The sequence below is a fragment of the Aquarana catesbeiana genome, linkage group LG12 (assembly GCF_042186555.1).
Source record: "Aquarana catesbeiana isolate 2022-GZ linkage group LG12, ASM4218655v1, whole genome shotgun sequence".
Classification (NCBI taxonomy): domain Eukaryota; kingdom Metazoa; phylum Chordata; class Amphibia; order Anura; family Ranidae; genus Aquarana; species Aquarana catesbeiana.
The window spans coordinates 146,600,233-146,627,814 of NC_133335.1; the positions used below are offsets into that span (position 1 = coordinate 146,600,233).

General features: G+C 40.1%; 1 protein-coding gene across 1 annotated transcript in view; it reads right to left on the reverse strand.

The window, feature by feature from the left end:
- The window catches only part of WNK4 (WNK lysine deficient protein kinase 4), a 486,906-nt gene that overhangs the window by 119,163 nt on the left and 340,161 nt on the right, over positions 1-27,582 (reverse strand). The window contains exons 5-6 of the mRNA XM_073608385.1: positions 8,091-8,179; positions 4,078-4,297 (exon numbers count right to left, since the gene is read on the reverse strand). Of these exons, the coding sequence (XP_073464486.1) occupies positions 4,078-4,297; positions 8,091-8,179 (309 nt within the window). The remainder of the gene's footprint in view (positions 1-4,077; positions 4,298-8,090; positions 8,180-27,582) is intronic.

Sequence of the window (27,582 nt, forward strand, 5' to 3'; positions counted from 1 at the left end):
CGAGAGTGGAGCTTAGCTTACACGCGTCCTACACCATTGCCGTCCAGGCCACGCCCCGTGCCCCCACACATTGTAAAAGATGGGAAACATTGTTTGGTTCTCTAAGGCCCCATGTACACTGCTGCTGGTAAACAGACATTCAGCGGCAGTTGGATGCTTTTTTCAACTGCCCCTGAACTCATCCAATGTTATCTTATGTGTACATGTACACAGGTTAATTGAATGTCGTTTTTAGGCAGTTGCGTTTATAGGCTTTTCTTTGAAGGCAAAAAAATGAGATCAGACGCCGAGGTTTCTGACGTTTCAGACACCAAACTAGGCTAAACGCGGTAAGCTGCGTTTCGTTTACAGGCGTTTTTCATTTGTGGCTATCTTGAAAAAAATACTGTAAATTAAGCCTAACTTTGTTGTAGCTGCGATTGTCAGCTTTTGTGATGGGGAAGAGTTCTGAGGGGGAGGGGGCAGTCCCTGTTTCCAGGAGGAGGAGGAGGACTGTCATTGGCCACTGCTAAAGCTAATCACAGTCCTGCTAGCCCCGTCCACCATCTGGAGGAAGATGACTTGCTTGGTTGCTACTAGCAATCTCAGAAAGAAGGGATTTCACTGTGATTGAGAAAAACACAATCAGGGTACAGTTTGTGGAATTACTGTTGAGCTTCTGGGAACTTTGTTGAAATTATTCCTGAACCTCTGCGTCACTTACTACTGAACCCCTGCACCCTGTGTTCCTTTAAGCCACAGCCAGTATTCAGCACAATGAAAATCACACCCAACTTTTGCTGTGCAGCAGAAACTTTTTCTCAGCTGCAGGGGGCCTAACTTATGATCCTGCACACAGGCCTACTGCTTTCAGAAAATGTCCCTGACCTGAGCTGATCACTGCACATCCGTTCCAGATGCGTGTATGTAACATCACATGGGTTGGATGCGAGACGTGGATCAGCAGGATGAGTGTGCCAGGACAGGTAGATGTGTCTCATCTCTGCTTCCTTTCACCACTCTGCATATCACGCATATCATAGACTAGAAGAGGGTACAGTGGTGGAGCAGATGAGCAGGAGGGGTTCAGAGGTGGGACAGAAGAGCAGGGGGGTACAGAGGTGACAGATGTGCAGGAGGTATATTGGTAAGGCAGATGAGAAAGCAGGTTACAGTGACAGGGCAAATGAGCAGATGGGTTCAGTGTTAGGGCAGATGAGAAGGTGATTCAGTAGTGAGACAGAAGAGCATGGGGATACGGCAGTGGAGCAGATGTACAGGAAAGTACAGTGGTGGGGCAGATGAGAAAAGGGGTACATCAATAGGGCAGATGAGCAGGGGGATTACAGTGGTGTGATAGAAGAGCAAGGGGTACATTGGTGGTGCAGATGTGCAGGAGGTACAGTGGTGGGAGGGGTGAGAAGGGGGCACAGTGGTGGGACAGAAAGGCAGGGGTTACAGTGGTGAGACAGATGAGCAGGAGGGGTTCAGTGTTTGGGCAGATGAGAGGGGGGCTCAGCAGTGGGACAGAAGAGCAGGGGGTACAGCAGTGGGGCAGATGTGAAAGGAGGTGCTTTGGTGGGACAGATAAGCAGGGGGTTACAGTTGTTGGGCAGAAGAGCAGGGGGTACAGAGGTTGGGCAGATGTACAGGGGGTACAGTGGCGGGGCAGAGGAGAAAGAAGGTACATTGGTGGGACAGATGAGCAGGGGTTTACAGCGGTGGGGTAGTGGAGCGGGGGGTACAGACGTGGGGCAGATGTGCAGAGGGGTGCAGAGGAGAAAGGAGGTACATCGGTGGAACACATGAGCAAGGGGTTACAGTGGTGGGGCAGGAGAGCAGGGGGAACAGAGGTGGGACAGATGTGCAGGAGGTACAGTGGTGGGGCAGATGAGAAAGGGGGTTACAGTGGTGGGGAAGATGAGCAGATAAGTTAAGTGTTAGGACAGATGAGGGGATGGTTCAGAAGTGAGACAGAAGAGCATGGGGGTATGGTGGTGGAGCAGATGTGCAGGGAGGTACAGTGGTGGGGCAGATGAGAAAGGGGTAACATTGGTGGGGCAGGTGAGCAGGGGGTTACAGTGGTGGAACAGAAGAGCAGGGTAGTACAGTGGTGGGGCAGATGTACAGGGGGTTACAGTGGTGGGACAGATGAGGAGGGGGTACAGAGGTGGGACAGATGTGCAGTATAGTACGGTGGTGGGGCAGATGTGCAGGGGGTTGCAGTGGTGGGGCAGATGTGCAGGGGGGTACAGTGGTGGGGCAGATGTGCAGGGGGGTACAGTGGTGTGGCAGATGTGCAGAGGGTTATAGTGGTGGGACAGATGAGCAGGGGGGTATAGTGGTGAAACAGATTTGCAGGGGGGACAGTGATCTGAGGTGTGAAGGTGCAGGAATTGGGGCTGATCTGAGGCGTGAGAGTGCAGGATGTTAATTTCTCAGTACTACAACACTCTTACAACATTTACTTTATAAAAAATCCTTTTTTATGATTAAAAGTGTGAAGTTGACTTTTTTGTTATAAAATCGCCACGCTCAATTTCTTTGAAAACATTTTTTGGCACACTGTGCTCAAAAGGTTGCCTACCCCTGGGTTAGACATGGCTTGGGAGATGATAGATATTTTGGTCTACTTAGGCCTGGTCTCAAACTGGGGCATGTTCCAGTGGCCAAGGGCTTAAGCTTGCTGCTGGAATAGATATCTGGAGGATGACTGGAAAAGGATCTCCCTGCTGAAGAATGTAGCAGAGGAGCTAGGTAAAAACTGCTGTGTAGCCAATGGTAAAGAGATTCATCGCCCAAAGATCAAGGTATCTTTGATTGCTTCAAACGGGTCAAGGGATAAACTGACTAGAGAGAAATCCACTGAAAATAAAAGAAAAAGACTGGCTGCTCTTACAGAGTCATATATCTGTCTGATTGCTGCTCTCACTGGGTCAACAGTTACTAAGAGTCTGTCTCTAAAGGATCTTACTACTTCTAATGCTACTTTCAGAATAACTGTCCTATTTTGTGCTTGTTTTGGGTATCCAGCACCCACAAACCCTCTCTCCTAGAACTGAGTTCAGAAATAAAAGGTAAAAAGACAAAAGTGACTGCTGCCCAATTTATTTTCTGCCCGACCATACACCAAGGACCACACCCTGAAATTGAAATGTTAGCCTGAAACACTTATGCCCTGTACACACAAAAAATGTGTGATAGGACCTTGTTGTCAGAAATTCCGACCGTGTGTGGGCTCCATCACACATTTTCCATCGGAATTTCTGACACACACAGTTTGAGAGCTTGCTGTAAAATTTTTTCGACAACAAAATCCATTGTCGGAAATTCCGATTGTGTGTACACAAATCCGACGGACAAAGTGCCACGCATGCACAGAATAAATTAAGAGATGAAAGCTATTGGCTACTGCCCCGTTTGCAGTCCCGACGTATGTGTTTTACGTCACCGCATTCAGGATTTTCCGACAACTTTGTTTGACCGTGTGTATGCAAGACAAGTTTGAGCCAACATCCGTCCGAAAAAATCCATGGATTTTGTTGTCGGAATGTCTGATCAATGTCCGACCGTGTGTACAGGGCATTAAGGGGTCATTTTGCACCTCCCTAAGAGGAGGAATGCTACACTTAAATTGGTAGTAAAGTCCACTTTGTTATTTTTACCCACAGGTAGAATGAATATCTCTTAAGCGTGCAATGTTTAGAAGATATTCACTCTGCATGCAGCCAGTGACATCACTGGCGCATGCGCTCTGAAGGTCGGCATATCTTGTCGGAACTTCAGAGCTTCGTGCCGGTACCGAGGGCTCCGGTCATCGCGGCTCCGGCCAATCACACAGCCAGAGTGCGCAAACCCGGAAGAAAGACCGGGGGAAGATGTCAGCCCTCTCAGCGATGACAGCGCACCGCAGGAGCGTTATTCTAAGGTAAGTATTCCATAATGTGCTAGCGTGCGATGCACATTAGCATATTTTGCAATTGCCTTACAGGTGCTTTTAATTTTTATTTTTCACCAGCCGCGGATTACAACCGCTTTAAAAAAAAGTTCTCACAAATGTCATTCCTATATGCCATATGGTTTTTATAAAACACTTACCATCTCTTGAGATACCTCCTCTGCAATATCTTTGTAAAGGTCAAAGAGGAACTCTATGGCATTGTTGTCTTTGTATTTGCCATGCAGCTTTTTACTATCATCCATCCTCAACCAAAGTTTCAAGGCTGGTTTGACTCCATCATCTTCTTCTGCAAGTTCAACATGAACCCCAGTGTCTTCCTGAAAGAAGGAGTGTTCCAGCAGGTCCTGGATGGTATACCTGTCAACATCCAAAAAGGCTTCTAGTTATATGTCATTGATATGTATAGTATAAAGTTGATGACTTCATGTTCCCTTTATCTGTATCTCCTGTCTTTATTCAGTATTTGGCTAAAGTAAATTTTGAGAAAGAGAAAACCAAAACCAAATATGATCAAGTAGTGAGTGTGGTAGCAAATAAACTAGACGGAAGACTACATTGGCACACAGTAACCTAAGCAGCAAAAAAACCCCCCCAAAAAACATTATGCCAGCATCACACTATGTGGCCATAGTGGGAATGCTGTTCTCTGGCCTGTTCTGTGCACAAGCATGCCTAAGACATTAGGCTGCAGCACTGCAATATTCCCTTGCAGCAGGAAATGAGCTTCCACTGCTACTGGTTAAAGATACAAAAGCCTAGTACACACTAGTAGTTATATTTTGTTCAACCCAGCAGGGCTGAATGAAAGAAAAAACTGACTACTCAGGAGGAGCCACTGTACTAACTATGCACAGGGCCGCTATAAGGGGGGTACAGCAGATACAACTGTAAGGGGCCCCCGGTGCCCGAGGGGCCTGCCTGGGCCAGGAGAAGGTAGGACGGGTGAAGGGGAGCCACGTTGTGCACTGCAGAAACGATCTCTGCATCTTCTGCTGCTCTTTGTCATTGAGCTCAGACATCAAGCTCTTTACTGCCACCTCTGGCTACTATGTGCATGTGCACCCCTCATGTGAGCTGCTTGTACTGTGTTATTTTGTACTGTGTTATTGGCTCCCCTGTCTCAGCAACATGTCAGCTTTGTGAAAATGAGCTGGGACTAGGTAGGAAGATTTCCTTTACAAGTAGGTCCTGTGAAGGAAAGGGAGGGAGCTGTTTGTGTACAGGGAGGGGCCAGAGCTTTGTGTGTTTACAGATTTGTGTATGTGGAGGGCTGACATATAATGTATATATATATATATATATATATATATATATATATATATATATATATATATATATATATGTACACAGGTGTGAGGGAGGGAGCATCTGACATATATACAGGTGTGGGGGGGTTACATATATACAGGTGTGAGGGGGCGGCTGACATATATACAGGTGTGTCTTCGTACTCCTCACCTGGTTGCCACCACACGCGCTTGACGCTATCTGAACCAAACAAGTTTATATTGGTCTCATCAGACGACAGGGCATGGTTCCAGTAATCCATGTCCTTAGTCTGCTTGTCTTCAGCAAATTGTTTGCGGGCTTTCTTGTGCATCATCTTTAGAAGAGGCTTCCTTCTGCAGACCAATTTGATACTGTGTGCGGCGTATGGTCTGAGCACTGACAGACTGACCCCCCACCCCTTCAACCTCTGCAGCAATGCTGGCAGCACTCATACATTTATTTCCCAAACACAACCTCTGGATATAATGCTGAGCACGTACACTCAACTTCTTTGGTCGACCATGGCGAGGCCTGTTCTGAGTGGAACCTGCCCTGCTAAACCACTGTATGGTCTTGGCCACCGTGCTGCAGCTCAGTTTCAGGGTCTTGGTAATCTTCTTATAGCCTACGTCATCTTTATGTAAAGCAACAATTCTTTTTTTTCAGAACTTTAGAGAGTTCTTTGCCATGAGGTGCCATGTTGAACTTCCAGTGACCAGTATGAGAGAGTGAGAGCGATAACACCAAATTTAACACACCTGCTCCCCATTCCTGAGACCTGATAACCTCATACCTGAGACCTTATAACACTAACTAGTCACATGACACCGGGGAGGGAAAATGGCTAATTGGGCCCAATTTTCATTTAGGGGTGTACTCACTTTTGTTGCCAGCAGTTTAGACATTAATGGCTGTGTGTTGAGTTATTTTGAGGGGACAGCAAATTTACACTGCTATACAAGCTGTACACTCACTACTTTACATTGTAGCAAAGTGTAATTTCTTCAGTGTCGTTACATGAAAAGGTATAATAAAATATTTACAAAAATGTTAGGGTTGTACTCACTTATGTGAGATACTGTATACAGGTATGAGGGGGGGCGGCTGACCTATATACAGGTGTGGGGGGGGGAACAATGACATATATACAGGTGGGAGGGGGGGCTGACATATATACAGGTGTGAGGGGGGGCGGCTGACATATATACAGGTATGAGGGGGGCTGACATATATACAGGTGTGAAGGGAGGCTGACATATATACAGGATTGAGGGCGGGGGCTGAGTGCGTACAGGTGGTGGATGGTGGCCGCCTTGCCGGATTCCGTGGGATGGGTCCATCTAGTTCAACCAACCAAAAAAAAAAATAAATCATACAATCCCATATACACAATCCTTCACCCACAGTTGACCCAGAGCAAGGCGAAAAAAAACCTAGCAAAGCATGCTCCAATTTGCTACAGCAGGGGGAAAAATTTCTTCCTAAACCCCCTGAGAGGCAATCAGATTTTCCCTGGATCAACTTTACCTATAAATGTTAGTACCCAGTTACAGTATATTATGTACATTTAGGAAAGAATCCAGGCCTTTTTTAAAGCAATCTACTGAGCTTGCCAGAACCACATCTGGAGGGAGTCTAATCAACATTTTCACAGCTCTTACTGTGAAGAAACGTTTCCGTATTTGGAGATGAAATCTTTTTTACCCTAGACGTAAAGAGCGCCCCCTTGTCCTCTGTGATGACCTCAAAGTAAATAGCTCAACACCAAGTTCACTATATTGACCACTTATGTATTTGTACATGTTGATCATATCCCCCTTTATCTCCTCTTCTCAAGAGAGAATAAATTCAGTTCCTTTAATCTTTCCTCATAACTGAGCTCCTTCACGTTAACACAGCGATCTCCCATGTTGTTCTATTGTGTTCTGACAGAACACTCCAGTCAGCGCTCACAGCCTTTGGTAGCTATTCGGGAGCCGATCAAAAGACCTTTTTCGGTCATGCCCCTTCAACAGGCGGCTGGCCGAACGGTTGGCTTCTGTCGGACCAACTGCAGTACACACAGGCCACATGTCAGACAGTTTCTATTGAACCAGCCAATGCCGCCCGACATTCGGCCCGTGTGTACCAGGCTTTAACCTCCAAACACAGGAAAGCTTCTTTACAGTAAGAGTTGTGAAAATGTGGATTGGGCTCCCTTAGGAACTAGTTCTGGGCAGGTCAGTAGATTGTTTCCTAAATACACAAATTATAACTGGATATTGTCATTCATAGGTAATAACACCTGAGATTGATAATCCAGGGAATATCTGAATGCCTCCTGGGGATCAATAGGGAATATTTTCCCCCACTGGAGCAAATGCTTTATAGGGTGTTTGCCTTCCCGGAACTGTGGGCATAGGATTGTGTATATGGAGATTTTCTATTTTTTTCTTTTTTTTTAATTGGTTTAACTAGATGGACTTTTTTCAACGTGATTAACTATATAACTATATAAAGCAATTTAAAAAGGCTATTTCAGAGCTTCTAGCAGTTCCGCCATTTATGCTAAAGCCCTACAAATCCTGCACTGCATGGAATACATTTTTCTAACAGTAACTTTGGCAAAGCTTAATGTGCTTGGGTTTAAAAAAAATGTGAAGCTATTTAATAACAAACAGGATGACAATCCAGGGTTTAACGGCCATTAAAGTATATTTAAATGGATAGAAAGCATACACACATTCTTGCCGTAACATTGTATAAATGTAAATATTTGCTAAATCTGGTACAGGAGCTGAAACTTTATTTGCACCAAGCCTCCCTATCACCCTTACATCTAGGAGCAACTATTGTCCTCTGCAAATTATGCTAGTAAGCGCTCTGCTTGAGGTGATTTTACCTTTCATTTTTGTTCATACGTATACAGCCCTCAATGATCTCCTTGAGCTCAGGAACTTTAACTTTGTAGAAGCTGTCTGGCTTCATGCCCTGTGGATGATGAAAGGAAACACAATGTCAGGTCATGCAGCTTTGACTAAGCAATGTTCTGTACGTCAAAAGAAAGCCTCCAAGATAGCCTTACGATAGAACAGCACTGAGTGCCGGGTTAAACTTAAAAATTATATAGAATCAAATCACACATTTGTTTACATTTTATCCTGTAATGTCCTAAAAAGAACCAGTCTGTCAACACTGAAAGCACTGCCATTCATACTACTTGAGTAAAAGCAGAAACCCTTGTACAGATGATGTCAAAGCTAAAACAAAAACAAAGATCAGCAGTACTTAGATCACTTTACATCACGGCACCACAGGATACCTTAAAACCATACTTTGCAATCGTTCACCAATCCACAGAAAAGAGGCTCACTGCATCAATTGACAACCCAGTTAAGAGCTGGTCAATACATGAATATTAAATCCTCCACAGCAGGAAAAACATTTAATCTGCAAGTGGTAAGAACACTGCTAATACTTATGTTTTAACCACTTCAATACTAGGCACTTAGACACCTTCCCGCCCAGGCCAATTTTCAGCTTTCAGCGCTGTCGCAATTTGAATGACAATTGCGCGGTCATCCATCACTGTACCCAAACAAATTTTTTATCATTTTGTTCCCACAAATAGAGCTTTCTTTTGGTGGTATTTGATCACCTCTGCGGTTTTTATTTTTTGCGCAACAAATAAAAAAAGACCGAAAATTTTCGAAAAAAAAACAAGTTTTTATTTGTTTCTGTTAAAATTTTTTGTAAATAAGTATGTTTTCTCCTTCAATGATGGGCATTGATATGGCTGCACTGACGAGCACTGATACGGCGGCACTGATGGGCACCGATGAGGTGGCACCAATGAGGTGGCACTGATGAGGTGGCACTGATGATGGGCACTGATAGGCGGCACTGATAGGTGGCACTGGTATGCGGCACTGATGGGCACTCATAGGTGGCACCAACGGGCACTCATAGGCGGCACTGATGGGCACTCGTAGGCGGCACTGATGGGCACTCGTAGGTGGCATTGATTGGTACATATGGGTGGCACTGATGGATACTTATGGGTGGCACTGATTTGTGGCACTGATAGGTGGGCACTGATGGGCACAGATGGGCACTGACAGGTGGCACAGATGGGCACTGACAAGTGGCACCGATGGGCAATGACAGGTGGCACTGATAAAACATTGGGGGCATTGCTGGGCAGATCTTGGACATAATGGTGCCAATCAGTGCCCATTTGTGGGCACTGACTGGCACAGATTGGGCACATGTGGATGGCCATGGGGTACATACCTGGCCATCCACATGTTGCCCATTCCCTGGTGGTCCTAGTGGCGATCCCAGGTGGTCCAGTGTGGTGATCTGAGGGGGGGCTGCGCTGATAAACAATCAGCGCAGACCCCCCTGCCAGGAGAGCCGCCGATCGGCTCTCCTCTACTCGCTCTGTCAGACGCGAGTGAGGAAGAGCCGATCAACGGCTCTTCACATTGACAGCGTGATCAGCCGTGATTGGACACGGCTGATCACGTGGTAAAGAGCCTCCGCCGGAGGCTCTTTACCAAGATCGGTGTAGTGGTGTGTCAGGCTGACACACCGCTCCACAGATCGCTGCGATGAGCGCTCCCGGGGCGCGCGGCGGCATGTTATCCTGCTGGACGTCATATGACGGACAAGTCACAGCAGAGAATTTTCTGACAAAACGTGATCCACTGGAGAAGGAAATGGCAACCCACTCCAGTATCCTTGCAAAGAAAACCTCATCAACAGAAACAAAAGGCTAACAGATATGACACCAGAAGATGAGTCCCCCTAACTGGAAGGTGTCCAATGTGCTACTGGGGAAGAGCGGGGGGCAATTACAAGTAGATCCAGAACTAATGAAATGGCTGGGCCAAAGTCGAAAAGGACTCTCAGCTGTGGATGGTAGGAGTGAAAGGAAAGTCTGATGCTGTAAAGAAGAATACTGCATAGGAACCTGGAATGTAAGATCAATTAATCAAGGTAAGCTGGACGTGGTCAAACAGGAGATGACGATATTGAACACTGATATCTTAGGAATTAGTGAACTAAAATGGACTGATTGGGTGAATTCAACACAGATGACTACTATATCTACTACTGTGGACAAGACAAGAATCTGTCAGAAGAAAGGTGTAACCCTCATAGTCAACAAAAGAGTTAGGAAAGCAGTACTGGGGTACAATCCCAAAAACGACAGGATGATCTCAGTCTGTATCTAAGGCAAACCACTCAACATCACAATGATCTAAGTTTATGCACCAACCTCTAATGCTGAAGAAGATGACATTGACCGCTTTTATGAAGATCTACAACACCTTATAGAACTAACTCCAAAAACATATATCCTTATAATGGGAGATTGGAATGCTAAAGTAGGAAGTCAAAGCGTATCCGGAATAACAGGTAAATATGGTCTTGGAGTACAAAATGAAGCAAAGGCTAATAGAATTTTGTCAAGTGAACATACTGTTAATAACAAACACTCTTTTCCAACAATCAAAGTGGCAACTCTACACATAGACATCACCGGATGGTCAATACAGAAAGCAGATCAATTTTATTCTGAGACCATGAGCTTCTTATAGCAAAATTCAGGCTTAAATTGAAGAAATTGGGGAACACCACTATACAATTCAGAAATGATCTAAATAGGATCCCTTGTGACTAGTCAGTGGAGGTGGCAAACAGATTTAAGGGATTAGATCTGATAGCCAGAGTGCCTGAGGAACTATGGAAGGAAGCGTGTAACATCGTACAAGACGCAGCAATAAAAACCATGCCAAAGAAGAAGGCATGCAAGAAAGTAAAGTGGCTAGCTGATGAGGCTATACAAATAGCTGATCAAAAATGGAAGACAAAAGGCAATGGAGGAAGGGGAAAATATACCCAACTGAATGCAGACTTCCAGAGACAAGAAGAGACAAAAAGACCTTAAGAAATCAATGCAAAGAATTAGAGAAAAACAACAGAATGGGACTAGAGAGCTTTTCAAGAAAATTGGAGATATCAAGGGAAAGTTTTGTGCAAAGATAGGCACGATAAAAGAAAAAAAAAATGGCAAGGACCTGGCAGAAGCAGAAGAGATCAAAAGAGATGGCAAGAATACCCAGAAGAACTATTGTATACAAGAAAGATCTGAATGTCCCATATAACCACGATGATGAAGTCACTGACCTTGAACCGGATATCCTGGAGAGTGAAGTCAAGTGGGCCTTAGAAAGCATTGCTAATAACAGAGCTAGCGGAAGTGATGGTATCCCAGCTTGGTTATTTAAAATCCTAAAAGATGATGCTGGTAATGTGCTGCACTCAATATGCCAACGAATTTGGAAAACTCAAAAATGGCCACAGGACTGGAAGAGGTCAGTTTACATTCTTATGTGAAATTAGAACTGAATGGGACAAAAAAAGAGAAATTGTCCCGGGAACGCCAGATAAGGGAAGGGTCAACCACAGCTTTATGATGAAATTAATTGGACTTTATTGATGAAAAAGATGCACACCCAATGACAGGGAAATATAAAAGGCAACACTATGTTCTATATAGAACTGCACATCTCACTATACCTAATCACAATAATAAAAACATACTGTAGTTAGCAATAACGTTATTATAAAAAACAGACACAGAGCACTGTAAATACCACCACCCCAAACCACCAGTCTCCCTTCTCCAGATAAAAGCAGCGCATGTAACTCCCAATAAAGATGTCTTGGTATTGGAACCTCCAAATTGCCTTATTGTTAAAGTATCATGTAGCCACATAGAGATATTAGCATAGTTCTCTCCACAACAGGAAATAAGTTGATACAATAAGGAGGAAATAACGTAGCTAATTTTCTTGAACGTGGGAGCAAACAGCCACACCAGCCCCTTTTTGAAATGTCAGTCATTAAAGACAAATAGTGCTGTAAGTTCAGAAGGCTCAGAACATTGCAGTCCCCTTTGATTAAGCATATATTTCACATAAATTGCCACATAATGGATCCAGTATATTAGCCAGGGATATCCGTTTCTGAGTGTGACTAGGCAGTAATCAGGGCCAACAGCATGCATAAAGAGTTATATGTGCCTCACAAATCTCACAAGTCACATAGACCTCCACAGTCCACAAAAGGAACAGACGAATAAGGACAGGAGGGGTTCAGACGAAGCTACCCATCAGGGCTCTTACCGCTGGTATCAATCACCACCTCAGCCAAAGTGAGTTTCTGTTTCTATGGTCTCTCCACATGGAGGCCGTTTGGAATGTCCCAAGTGTATAATCCAGAGATGCTTCCTGGAGATATTCAGTCACATGACTTGTCAGATGATGTCTGGAACACAGCTTTAGTTGTTGCAAGGTAGGCTATTTCATGCGCCACTCTTTAGTTGTTGAAGATTGTAACGGAAAAACAATTAAATTTCTGGGTAAGGAGACATGTTTGAGCTCAGTGTCGTGCTCTGCATCGAGTACGTCGATGCGTTTCGTGCACGTCAGTGCACTTCGTCAGGACCTTTCATTCTTATACCAAAGAAGGGCAGAGCCAAAGAATATTCAAACTACCGTACGATTGCACTCATATCACACGCTAGCAAGGTTATGCTGAAAATTCTAAAAGCTAGGCTTCAGCAGCATGTGAGAGCTACCACAAGTGCAAGCTGTATTTCAAAGCGGTAGAGGAACTTGAGATCATATTGCCAACATTCGCTGAATTATGGAGAAAGCAAGGGAGTTCCAGAAGAATGTCTACTTCTGCTTTATTGACTGCAGCAGGGGTAGGCAACCCCCGCCACTGGTGCTGCAAGCAGCGTGCAAAGCCTCTTTTCCATCCCCATCAGCAGAGCTGCGCAGGGAAGTGTCAGTGAGATACTAATGCATTCCAATTTCAGAATTCCCCACAATGCACCTGCACTAAGGGGGAGGCACCGTGCCCCCACACATTGTAAAAGATGGGAAACATTGTTTGGTTCTCTAACTTTGCTGTAGCTGCGATCATCAGCTTTTGTGATGGGGAAGAGGTTGGGTGCAGTTCTGGTAGAAAGGGGGGGGGGGGCGGTCCCTGTTTGCAGGAAGAGGAGGACTGTCTTGGCCACTGCTAAAGCCAATCACAGTCCTGCTAGCCCCGCCCACCATCTGGAGGAAGATGACTCACTTGGTTGCTACTACCAATCTCAGAAAGAAGGAATTTCACTGTGATTGAGAAAACCACAATCAGCTGACAGTTTGTGGAATTACTGTTGAGCTTCTGGGAACTTTGTTGAAATTATTCCTGAACCTTTGCGTCACTTACTACTGAACCCCTGCACTCTGTGTCCCTTTAAGCCACAGCCAGTATTTAGCACAATGAAAATCACACCCAACCACTTTTTCTCAGCTGCAGGAGCCCAACTTTTGATCCTGCACAGAGGCCCACTGCCTTCATAAAATACCCCTGACCTGAGCTCATCATTGTGCATCCATTCCATATGCTGGTATGTGACATCACATACATCCCATACATCACATACATGCCATACAAGCACATGGGCTGGATGTGAGAAGCGGATCAGCAGGATGAGTGTGCCAGGATAGGTAGATGTGTCTCATCTCTGCTTCCTTTCACCACTCTGCATATCACGCATATCATAGATGAGAAGAGGGTACAGCAGTGGAGAAGATGAACAGGAGGGTATAGAGGTGGGACAGAAGAGCAGGAGGGTACAGTAGTGGGGCAGATGTGCAGGGAGGTACAGTGGTGGAAGAGATGAGAAGGGGGTTCAGCCAGTGGCGGTCCGTCCATAGGGGGCACCTGGGCGCCACCCCCCCCTCTGCACAGTCACAAAAAAAAAAAATGAAAAAAAAAAAAAAATTTTAAAAACTGGCCCTTTAAAAAATTAAAAAAATTAAAAAAAAAGGTCCATAAGTGCACTGCGTTCGGGCGCCGGGCGCAGTGCACTATTGGAAGCGCCACGTCTATGCAATCACGAGATTGCAGACGCGGCGCTTCATTTGCGGGCTTTTAACCCGCCTTGTGGCGCGATCCATCGCGCCGAGTAGCTTCCGCATATTATATGCATTAGATGGCCGGGACTTTGAGTGACATTCAAGTTATGATGTCACTTCCGCTTTTTATTTCCCAGTGCGCCCGAGCAGACGAAGCATGAGGAGCGGACTCCTCTACTGCTGTGTGACTACATAGTCACACAGAGATTAGAAAATGCTGCCTTGGAGCCATAGGGAGAGGGAGAGACGGCCGTCTCAATGTACGGGGAGAAGGATGGAGCCAGACTCACTGTGCTGGGCTGTCTTCCAGGTGAGTGCTGGGGGGGAGGGTAGGAAATGTTCTGCTGGATGGAGGGGAACCCTAACACTTCTATCTGTCTAATCCTCTCTCTGGATTCACACACATTCTATCTATATCTCTCTATCTATACCCCTCTATCTATACCCCTCTATCTATATCTCTCTATATCTATATCTATATCTCTCTATCTATATCTATATCTCTCTATCTATATCTATATCTCTCTATCTATATCTCTCTATCTATATCTCTCTATCTATATCTCTCTATCTATATCTCTCTCTATCTATATCTCTCTATCTATATCTATATCTCTCTATCTATACCCCTCTATCTATACCCCTCTATCTATATCTCTCTATCTATATCTATATCTCTCTATCTATATCTATATCTCTCTATCTATATCTCTCTATCTATATCTATATCTCTCTATATCTCTCTATCTATATCTCTCTATCTATATCTATATCTCTCTATCTATATCTCTCTATCTATATCTCTCTATCTATATCTATATCTATATCTCTCTATCTATATCTATATCTCTCTATCTATATCTATATCTCTCTATCTATATCTCTCTATCTATATCTCTCTATCTATATCTCTCTATCTATATCTATATCTATATCTATATCTCTCTATCTATATCTATATCTCTCCATCTATATCTCTCTATCTATATCTATATCTCTCTATCTATATCTATATCTCTCTATATATATCTATATCTCTCTATCTATATCTCTCTATCTCTCTATCTCTCTATCTCTATCTATATCTATATCTCTCTATCTCTCTATCTCTATCTATATCTATATCTCTCTATCTATATCTATATATCTATAGCTATATCTCTCTATCTATATCTCTCTATCTATATCTATATCTCTCTATCTATATCTCTCTATCTATATCTCTCTATCTATATCTCTCTATCTATATCTATATCTCTCTATCTATATCTCTCTATCTATATCTCTATATCTATATCTCTATATCTATATCTATATCTCTCTATCTATATCTATATCTATATCTCTCTATCTATATCTATATCTCTCTATCTATATCTATATCTCTCTATATATATCTCTCTATATATATATATCCATATCTATATCTCTCTATCTCTATCTATATCTATATCTCTCTATCTATATCTCTCTATCTATATCTCTCTATCTATATCTATATCTCTCTATCTATATCTATATCTATATCTATATCTCTCTATCTATATCTATATCTCTCCATCTATATCTATATCTCTCCATCTATATCTATATCTCTCTATCTATATCTCTCTATCTATATCTCTCTATCTATATCTCTCTATCTATATCTCTCTATCTATATCTCATTATCTATATCTCACTATCTATATCTCACTATCTATATCTCCCTATTACTATTGATATTGCTACTACTATTGATATTGCTACTACTATTGATATTACTACTATTGATATTGATATTACTACTATTGATATTGATACTACTACTATTGATATTGATACTACTACTTTTGATATTGATACTACTATTGATACTACTACTACTATTGCTATTGATACTAATACTACTGATACTACTACTACTGTTACTACTACTGCTACTACTATTGATATTGATACTACTACTACTGGTATTAATAACACATAAAAATAAATATGAATAATATGAAATACATGGGTTTATATAAAATCCTACTACAGATCCCAGCGGTGTATACATGGAGATCAGTATATAGGAATAGATGTCTGTCTATCTATCTATCTATCTATCTATCTATCTATCTATCTATCTATCTATCCCAGTCTCTGTCTGTCTATCTCTCCCACCCATCTCTCTATCTATATCTCTCTATCTATATCTATATCTCTCTATCTATATCTATATCTATATCTCTCTATCTATATCTATATCTCTCTATCTATATCTATATCTCTCTATCTATATCTATATCTCTCTATCTATATCTATATCTCTCTATCTATATCTCTCTATCTATATCTATATCTCTCTATCTATATCTATCTCTATCTCTCTCTCTCTATCTCTCTATCTCTATCTATATCTCTCTATCTATATCTATATCTCTCTATCTATATCTCTCTATCTATACCTCTCTATCTATATCTCTCTATCTATATCTATATCTCTCTATCTATATCTATATCTCTATATCTCTCCATCTATATCTCTCTATCTATATCTATATCTCTCTATCTATATCTATATCTCTCTATCTATATCTATACCTCTCTATCTATATCTCTCTATCTCTATCTCTCTCTCTCTCTATCTATATCTCTCTATCTATATCTCTCTATCTATATCTATATCTCTCTATCTATATCTCTCTATCTATACCTCTCTATCTATACCTCTCTATCTATATCTCTCTATCTATATCTATATCTCTCTATCTATATCTCTCTATCTATATCTCTCTATCTATATCTCTCTATCTATATCTATATCTCTCTATCTATATCTCTCTATCTATATCTCTATATCTATATCTCTATATCTATATCTATATCTCTCTATCTATATCTATATCTATATCTCTCTATCTATATCTATATCTCTCTATCTATATCTATATCTCTCTATATATATCTCTCTATATATATATCAATATCTATATCTCTCTATCTATATCTATATCCATATCTATATCTCTCTATCTCTATCTATATCTATATCTCTCTATATATATCTCTCTATCTATATCTCTCTATCTATATCTATATCTCTCTGTCTATATCTATATCTCTCTGTCTCTATCTATATCTCTCTATATATATCTCTCTATCTATATCTCTCTATCTATATCTATATCTCTCTATCTATATCTATATCTCTCTATCTATATCTATATCTCTCTATCTATATCTCTCTATCTATATCTATATCTCTCTATCTAAATCTATATCTCTCTATCTATATCTCTCTATCTATATCTATATGACTCTATCTATATCTATATCTCTCTAACTATATCTATATCTCTCTATCTATATCTCTCTATCTATATCTCTCTATCTATATCTCTCTATCTATATCTATATCTCTCTATCTATATCTATATCTATATCTATATCTATATCTATATCTATATCTCTCTATCTATATCTATATCTCTCTATCTATATCTATATCTCTCTATCTATATCTATATCTATATCTCTCTATCTATATCTATATCTCTCTATCTAAATCTATATCTCTCTATCTATATCTCTCTATCTATATCTATATCTCTCTATCTAAATCTATATCTCTCTATCTATATCTCTCTATCTATATCTATATGACTCTATCTATATCTATATCTCTCTAACTATATCTATATCTCTCTATCTATATCTCTATCTCTCTATCTATATCTCTCTATCTATATCTCTCTATCTATATCTATATCTCTCTATCTATATCTATATCTATATCTATATCTCTCTATCTATATCTATATCTCTCTATCTATATCTATATCTCTCTATCTATATCTATATCTCTCTATCTATATCTATATCTATATCTATATCTCTCTATCTATATCTATATCTCTCCATCTATATCTATATCTCTCCATCTATATCTATATCTCTCCATCTATATCTATATCTCTCCATCTATATCTCTCTATCTATATCTCTCTATCTATATCTCTCTATCTATATCTCATTATCTATATCTCACTATCTATATCTCACTATCTATATCTCACTATCTATATCTCCCTATCTATCTCACTATTACTATTGATATTGCTACTACTATTGATATTGCTACTACTATTGATATTACTACTATTGATATTGATACTACTACTATTGATATTGATATTGATACTACTACTTTTGATATTGATACTACTATTGATACTACTACTACTATTGCTATTGATACTAATACTACTGATACTACTACTACTGTTGCTACTACTGCTACTACTATTGATATTGATACTACTACTACTGGTATTAATAACACATAAAAATAAATATGAATAATATGAAATACATGGGTTTATATAAAATCCTACTACAGATCCCAGCGGTGTATACATGGAGATCAGTATATAGGAATAGATGTCTATCTATCTATCTATCTATCTATCTATCTATCTATCTATCTATCTATCTATCTATCTATCTATCTATCTATCTATCCCAGTCTCTGTCTGTCTATCTCTCCCACCCATCTCTCTATCTATATCTCTCTATCTATATCTATATCTCTCTATCTATATCTATATCTCTCTATCTATATCTATATCTCTCTATCTATATCTATATCTCTCTATCTATATCTCTCTATCTATATCTATATCTCTCTATCTATATCTATCTCTATCTCTCTCTCTCTATCTCTCTCTCTCTATCTCTCTATCTCTATCTATATCTCTCTATCTATATCTATATCTCTCTATCTATATCTCTCTATCTATATCTATATCTCTCTATCTATATCTCTCTATCTATATCTATATCTCTCTATCTATATCTCTCCATCTATATCTCTCTATCTATATCTATATCTCTCTATCTATATCTATATCTCTCTATCTATATCTATACCTCTCTATCTATATCTCTCTATCTCTATCTCTCTCTCTATCTCTCTATCTCTATCTATATCTCTCTATCTATATCTCTCTATCTATATCTATATCTCTCTATCTATATCTCTCTATCTATACCTCTCTATCTATATCTCTCTATCTATATCTATATCTCTCTATCTATATCTATATCTCTCTATATATATCTCTCTATATATATCTCTCTATCTCTCTATCTATATCTATATCTCTCTATCTATATCTATATCTATATCTCTCTATCTATATCTATATCTATATCTCTCTATCTATATCTCTCTATATCTCTCTATCTATATCTATATCTATATCTCTCTATCTATATCTATATCTCTCTATCTATATCTATATCTCTCTATCTATATCTATATCTCTCTATCTATATCTATATCTCTCTATCTATATCTCTCTATCTATATCTATATCTCTCTATCTATATCTATCTCTATCTCTCTCTCTCTATCTCTCTATCTCTATCTATATCTCTCTATCTATATCTATATCTCTCTATCTATATCTCTCTATCTATACCTCTCTATCTATATCTCTCTATCTATATCTATATCTCTCTATCTATATCTATATCTCTATATCTCTCCATCTATATCTCTCTATCTATATCTATATCTCTCTATCTATATCTATATCTCTCTATCTATATCTATACCTCTCTATCTATATCTCTCTATCTCTATCTCTCTCTCTCTCTATCTATATCTCTCTATCTATATCTCTCTATCTATATCTATATCTCTCTATCTATATCTCTCTATCTATACCTCTCTATCTATACCTCTCTATCTATATCTCTCTATCTATATCTATATCTCTCTATCTATATCTCTCTATCTATATCTCTCTATCTATATCTCTCTATCTATATCTATATCTCTCTATCTATATCTCTCTATCTATATCTCTATATCTATATCTCTATATCTATATCTATATCTCTCTATCTATATCTATATCTATATCTCTCTATCTATATCTATATCTCTCTATCTATATCTATATCTCTCTATATATATCTCTCTATATATATATCAATATCTATATCTCTCTATCTATATCTATATCCATATCTATATCTCTCTATCTCTATCTATATCTATATCTCTCTATATATATCTCTCTATCTATATCTCTCTATCTATATCTATATCTCTCTGTCTATATCTATATCTCTCTGTCTCTATCTATATCTCTCTATATATATCTCTCTATCTATATCTCTCTATCTATATCTATATCTCTCTATCTATATCTATATCTATATCTCTCTATCTATATCTATATCTCTCTATCTATATCTCTCTATCTATATCTATATCTCTCTATCTAAATCTATATCTCTCTATCTATATCTCTCTATCTATATCTATATGACTCTATCTATATCTATATCTCTCTAACTATATCTATATCTCTCTATCTATATCTCTCTATCTATATCTCTCTATCTATATCTCTCTATCTATATCTATATCTCTCTATCTATATCTATATCTATATCTCTCTATCTATATCTATATCTCTCTATCTATATCTATATCTCTCTATCTATATCTATATCTATATCTCTCTATCTATATCTATATCTCTCTATCTAAATCTATATCTCTCTATCTATATCTCTCTATCTATATCTATATCTCTCTATCTAAATCTATATCTCTCTATCTATATCTCTCTATCTATATCTATATGACTCTATCTATATCTATATCTCTCTAACTATATCTATATCTCTCTATCTATATCTCTATCTCTCTATCTATATCTCTCTATCTATATCTCTCTATCTATATCTATATCTCTCTATCTATATCTATATCTATATCTCTCTATCTATATCTATATCTCTCTATCTATATCTATATCTCTCTATCTATATCTATATCTCTCTATCTATATCTATATCTATATCTATATCTCTCTATCTATATCTATATCTCTCCATCTATATCTATATCTCTCCATCTATATCTATATCTCTCCATCTATATCTATATCTCTCCATCTATATCTCTCTATCTATATCTCTCTATCTATATCTCTCTATCTATATCTCTCTATCTATATCTCATTATCTATATCTCACTATCTATATCTCACTATCTATATCTCACTATCTATATCTCCCTATCTATCTCACTATTACTATTGATATTGCTACTACTATTGATATTGCTACTACTATTGATATTACTACTATTGATATTGATACTACTACTATTGATATTGATATTGATACTACTACTTTTGATATTGATACTACTATTGATACTACTACTACTATTGCTATTGATACTAATACTACTGATACTACTACTACTGTTGCTACTACTGCTACTACTATTGATATTGATACTACTACTACTGGTATTAATAACACATAAAAATAAATATGAATAATATGAAATACATGGGTTTATATAAAATCCTACTACAGATCCCAGCGGTGTATACATGGAGATCAGTATATAGGAATAGATGTCTATCTATCTATCTATCTATCTATCTATCTATCTATCTATCTATCTATCTATCTATCTATCTATCCCAGTCTCTGTCTGTCTATCTCTCCCACCCATCTCTCTATCTATATCTCTCTATCTATATCTATATCTCTCTATCTATATCTATATCTCTCTATCTATATCTATATCTCTCTATCTATATCTCTCTATCTATATCTATATCTCTCTATCTATATCTATCTCTATCTCTCTCTCTCTATCTCTCTCTATCTCTCTATCTCTATCTATATCTCTCTATCTATATCTATATCTCTCTATCTATATCTCTCTATCTATATCTATATCTCTCTATCTATATCTATATCTCTCTATCTATATCTATATCTCTCTATCTATATCTCTCCATCTATATCTCTCTATCTATATCTATATCTCTCTATCTATATCTATATCTCTCTATCTATATCTATACCTCTCTATCTATATCTCTCTATCTCTATCTCTCTCTCTATCTCTCTATCTCTATCTATATCTCTCTATCTATATCTCTCTATCTATATCTATATCTCTCTATCTATATCTCTCTATCTATACCTCTCTATCTATATCTCTCTATCTATATCTATATCTCTCTATCTATATCTATATCTCTCTATATATATCTCTCTATATATATCTCTCTATCTCTCTATCTATATCTATATCTCTCTATCTATATCTATATCTATATCTCTCTATCTATATCTATATCTATATCTCTCTATCTATATCTCTCTATATCTCTCTATCTATATCTATATCTATATCTCTCTATCTATATCTATATCTCTCTATCTATATCTATATCTCTCTATCTATATCTATATCTCTCTATCTATATCTATATCTATATCTCTCTATCTATATCTCTCTATCTATATCTCTCTATCTATATCTATATCTCTCTATCTATATCTATATCTATATCTCTCTATCTATATCTATATCTCTCCATCTATATCTATATCTCTCCATCTATATCTATATCTCTCTATCTATATCTCTCTATCTATATCTCTCTATCTATATCTCTCTATCTATATCTCATTATCTATATCTCACTATCTATATCTCACTATCTATATCTCACTATCTTTACTCCCTATCTATATCTTTCTATCTATATCTCTCTATCTATATCTCACTATCTATATCTCCCTATCTATCTCACTATTACTATTGATATTGCTACTACTATTGATATTACTACTATTGATATTGATATTACTACTATTGATATTGATACTACTACTATTGATATTGATACTACTACTTTTGATATTGATACTACTATTGATACTACTACTACTATTGCTATTGATACTAATACTACTGATACTACTACTACTGTTACTACTACTGCTACTACTATTGATATTGATACTACTACTACTACTGGTATTAATAACACATAAAAATAAATATGAATAATATGAAATACATGGGTTTATATAAAATCCTACTACAGATCCCAGCGGTGTATACATGGAGATCAGTATATAGGAATAGATGTCTATCTATCTATCTATCTATCTATCTATCTATCTATCTATCTATCTATCTATCTATCTATCTATCTATCTATCTATCTATCTATCTATCTATCTATCTATCTATCCCAGTCTCTGTCTGTCTATCTCTCCCACCCAGTGTCTATCTATCTGTAGGCTCTAATGCGGGCGAGTGATGGGGGGGTGGTATGGGGTTGGTTGGGGCTTTGTTTGTGCCCCCCCAAAAAAATGGAGCACCAGCCGCCAATGGGTTCAGCAGTGGGACAGAAAAACAGGGGGGTACAGTGATGGGCCAGATGAGCAGGGGGGTAGAGCAGTGGGGCAGATGTGAAAGGAGGTGCATTGGTGGGCAGATGAGCAGGGGGAACATTGGTGGGGCAGGAGAGCAGTGGGAACAGAGGTGGGGCAGAAGAGCATGGGGGTAGAGAGGTGAGACAGATGTGCAGAAGATACACTGGTGGGGCAGATGAGAAAGCAGGTTACATTGGTGCGGCAGATGAGCAGATGGGTTCAGTGTTAGGACAGATGAGAAGGTGATTCAGTATTTAGACAAAAGAGCAGGGGGATACGGCGGTGGAGCAGATGTGCATGGAGGTACAGTGGTGGGGCAGATGAGAAAAGGAGTACATTGATGGAGCAGATGAGCAGGGGGTTACAGTGGTGGGACAGAAGAGCAAGGGGGTACAGTGGTGGGGCAGATGTGCAGGAGGTACAGTGGTGGGAGGGATGAGAAGGGGGTTCAGCGGTGGGACAGAAAAGAAGGGGGGTACAGTGGTGAAACAGATTTGCAGGGGGGCAGTGATCTGAGGTGTGACAGTGGAGAAAGGAGTTACGAGAGAGGAGAAAGGAGGTACTTCGGTGGAACACATGAGCAGGGGGTTACAGTGGTGGGGCAGAAGAGCAGGGGGAACAGAGGTGGGACAGATGTGCAGGAGGTACAGTTGTGGGGCAGATGAGAAAGGGGGTTACAGTGGTGGGGTGGATGAGCAGATAAGTTCAGTGTTAGGACAGATGAGAAGATGGTTCAGTGGTGGAGCAGATGTGCATAGAGGTACAGTGGTGGGGCAGATGAGACAGGGGGAACATTGGCGGGGCAGATGAGACAGGGGGAACATTGGCGGGGCAGATGAGCAGGGGGTTACAGTGGTGGGACAGAAGAGCAAGGGGGTACAGTGGTGGGGCAGATGTGCATAGAGGTACAGTGGTGGGGCAGATGAGACAGGGGGAACTTTGGCGGGGTAGATGAGCAGGGGGTTACAGTGGTGGGACAGAAGAGCAGGGTGGTACAGTGGTGGGGCAGATCTGCAGGGGGTTACAGTGGTGGGGAAGATGTGCAGGGGGTTACAGTGGTGGGGCAGATGTGCAGGGGGTTACAGTGGTGGGGCAGATGAGCAGGGGGTTACAGTGGTGGGGCAGATGAGCAGGGGGGTACAGTGGTGGGGCAGATGAGAAGGGGGGTACAGTGGTGAAACAGATTTGCAGGGGGGCAGTGATCTGAGGTGTGACAGTGCATAAATTGGGACTTACCTGAGGTGTGAAGTTGTAGGAATTGGGGCTGATCTGAGGCGTGAGATTGCAGGGTGTTCATTTCTCACTACTAAAGTGGTTTACAGCATTTGCTTTATAAAAAATCTTTTTCATGATTAAGAGCGTGAAGTTGACATTTTTTTGCTATAAAATCGGCACGCTCAATTTCTTTGAAAACATTTTTCGGCACACTGTGCTCAAAAGGTTGCCTACCCCTGGACTACAGTAAAGCCCTCGATTGTCACAATAACCATAAAAAGGGGAGCGATTTCGGCGCTCCAAATATTGTGATGTCTTTAGTAAAATGGTGCAATGGTAGCTTTAATAGCACATCTAGATCAGTCACTATTTATTTAAATGAAATAAAATGAGGAGGCAGCCATCCTCAGAGGGTGTCCATTGCCTCTGTCAGTAAGGGGAGTAAAAAAAGGGGGGTGGATGATTCTATCATATCATTAGGTGTTAGTTTAATACACACACTTACTGGTTCACAGGGTGGGGATGCCCATCAGGGGTAGAGATGTTCTGGGGTGTGCTGGTGCTATACTGCAGGCTCCGGTGGCGTTCCTTAGGACGTAGAGATGTATAATCCTGGCCACAGGCTGTTTGGCGGTATCCACTGTATGGAAAGCTCCACGCTAACCACTCTGGAACGCGGAAGTGAAAGTGACGTCACCAGTGCACGGCGGGCATCCAGACAAAAAATGAGGAATGTATAGGCTTTTACCCTTAAAAATCTCCAGAGGTGATGTTTAAAAAATTCTACAGGTTGCATATTTTGAGTTACAGAGGAGGTCAAGGCCTAGACAATCGCAGCGATACCTCACATGTGTGGTTTGAACACCGTTTACAGATTGTCACAATAAGATGTGGCATTTACTGAAAGAGATGGGAATATCAGACCACCTCACCTGTCTTCTGAAAAACCTGTATACAAGTTAAGAAGCAACAGTTAGAACAGGACATGGAACAACTGACTGGTTCAAAATTGAGAAAGGAGTGCGGCAAGGAAGTATATTGTCACCTTACTTATTTAACTTATATGCAGAGTATATCATGCAAAAAGGCAGGATTGATTAATTACAAGAGGGAATTAAGATCGCCAGGAGAAATATCAACAACATGAGATATGCAGATGATACCACACGAATGGCATAAATTGAAGAACTAAAGAATCTCTTAATGAAAGTGAAAGAGGAGAGCACAAAAGCTGGCCTGACATTAAACATTAAAAGACTAAGATCATGGCAACTGGTCCCTTTAATCCTTGGCAAATAGAAGGAGAAGAAATGGAAACAGTGACAGATTTTATCTTTCTAGGCTCTAAGATCACGGCAGACAGTGACTGTAGCCAAGAAATTAAGAGACGCTTGCTTCTTGGGAGGAAAGCAATGGCAAACCTAGATAACATTATAAAAAGCAGAGACATCACTCTACCGACAAAGTGCCGTATAGTCAAAGCTATGGTATTCCCAGTAGTAACCTATGGCTGTGAAAGTTGGACCATAAGGCAGGCTGAACGCTGAAGAATTGATGCTTTTGAACTATGGTGTTTGAGAAGACTCTTGAAAGTCCCTTGGACGGCAAGAAGATCAAACCAGTCAATCTTGAATTTTCACTGGAAGGATAGATCCTAAAGCTGAAAATCAAATAATTTAGCCACCTAATGCAAAGAGAGGACTTATTGGAAAAGACCCTGATGCTGGAAAACATGGAAGGAAAAAGGAGAAGAGGAAGACAGAAAATAAGATGGATAGATAACATCATCGAAACGATAAACATGAAATTAAGTGATCTAGGTCCATGAGGTCATGAAGAGTCGGACACGACTAAACGACTGAACAAAATGCATATTATATGCAGCAGAACCAAGTGGGCACTCTATCTGTGGGTTTATGCAGGACAGCTGTGCAGTTTGACCACTTAAGGACCGAGCCTCTTTCTAAGATTTGGTGTTTACAAGTTTAAAACAGGTTTTTTTCTTTATTTGTACACTGTTCTTAAAAAAAAAAAAATGGTGTCATTTTTATTCCTATTACAAGGAATCTAAACATCCTTTGTAATAGAGAAAAAAAAAAGTCCCTTTAAGAGCTATGGGTCTAAGTGACGTTTTGACGTTGCTTCCACCCTGCAAAGGTATGGAGCCGGGTGGGAGCCATCTTCCCCTCACTCAGCTCCATACCACACAGGGAGAAGGATTCGATCGGCTCCCCCGCTGCCGGCGGCTCCGGTAAGCGGTTGAGGTCACCAGAGAGTGGCGGATCCGCCACTGAGACCGCTTTTATCTGAAAGCCGACCGCCCGCTGATGAAGTGGATACCAGGGTTATGGCAGCTAGCTACTGCCATAACAACGACATTCCACTTCAAACAGCCAACATATAACGATGGCGGGAGGTTGACAAGTGGTTAAACATTTTTAAAAACTTTTTAAAAAACGTTTCTAATTCTATATTCTCTATTTTCCGCCCAAGGTACGTAATAGGACGTCCTTGTCTTTGAGCGGGGATATCTGAATGATGCCTGCAGATACAGGCATCATTCAGATATCTTTTTTTCAGCTGGTGATTCCCTACACCATAAGAATGATCATAGCGGCTGTTCCGCTGCTTGATCGTTCTTATGGGCGGTGAGAGGGGGCGTCCCCCCCTCCCGCCACCCTCCGATGCTTCTACCGACTCAGCGTTTCCATTGGTGAGTCGGAGAACGGATCCGCCGCCCCCGGATGTTTACCATAGAGATTTCCGGCGGACCAGATGGTCGCTGGAGTCTTTATGATCGTTCAGAGGCCGGGCGCGATGTTATGACGTCACGCCCAGCCTCTGCATTAAAACAAATGGCGCCATTTATTTCCGGCTTCCCAGCCTAGAGGTGAGATGTGGGGTCTTATTGACCCCATATCTCACTGTAAAGAGGACCAATTGTGCCGT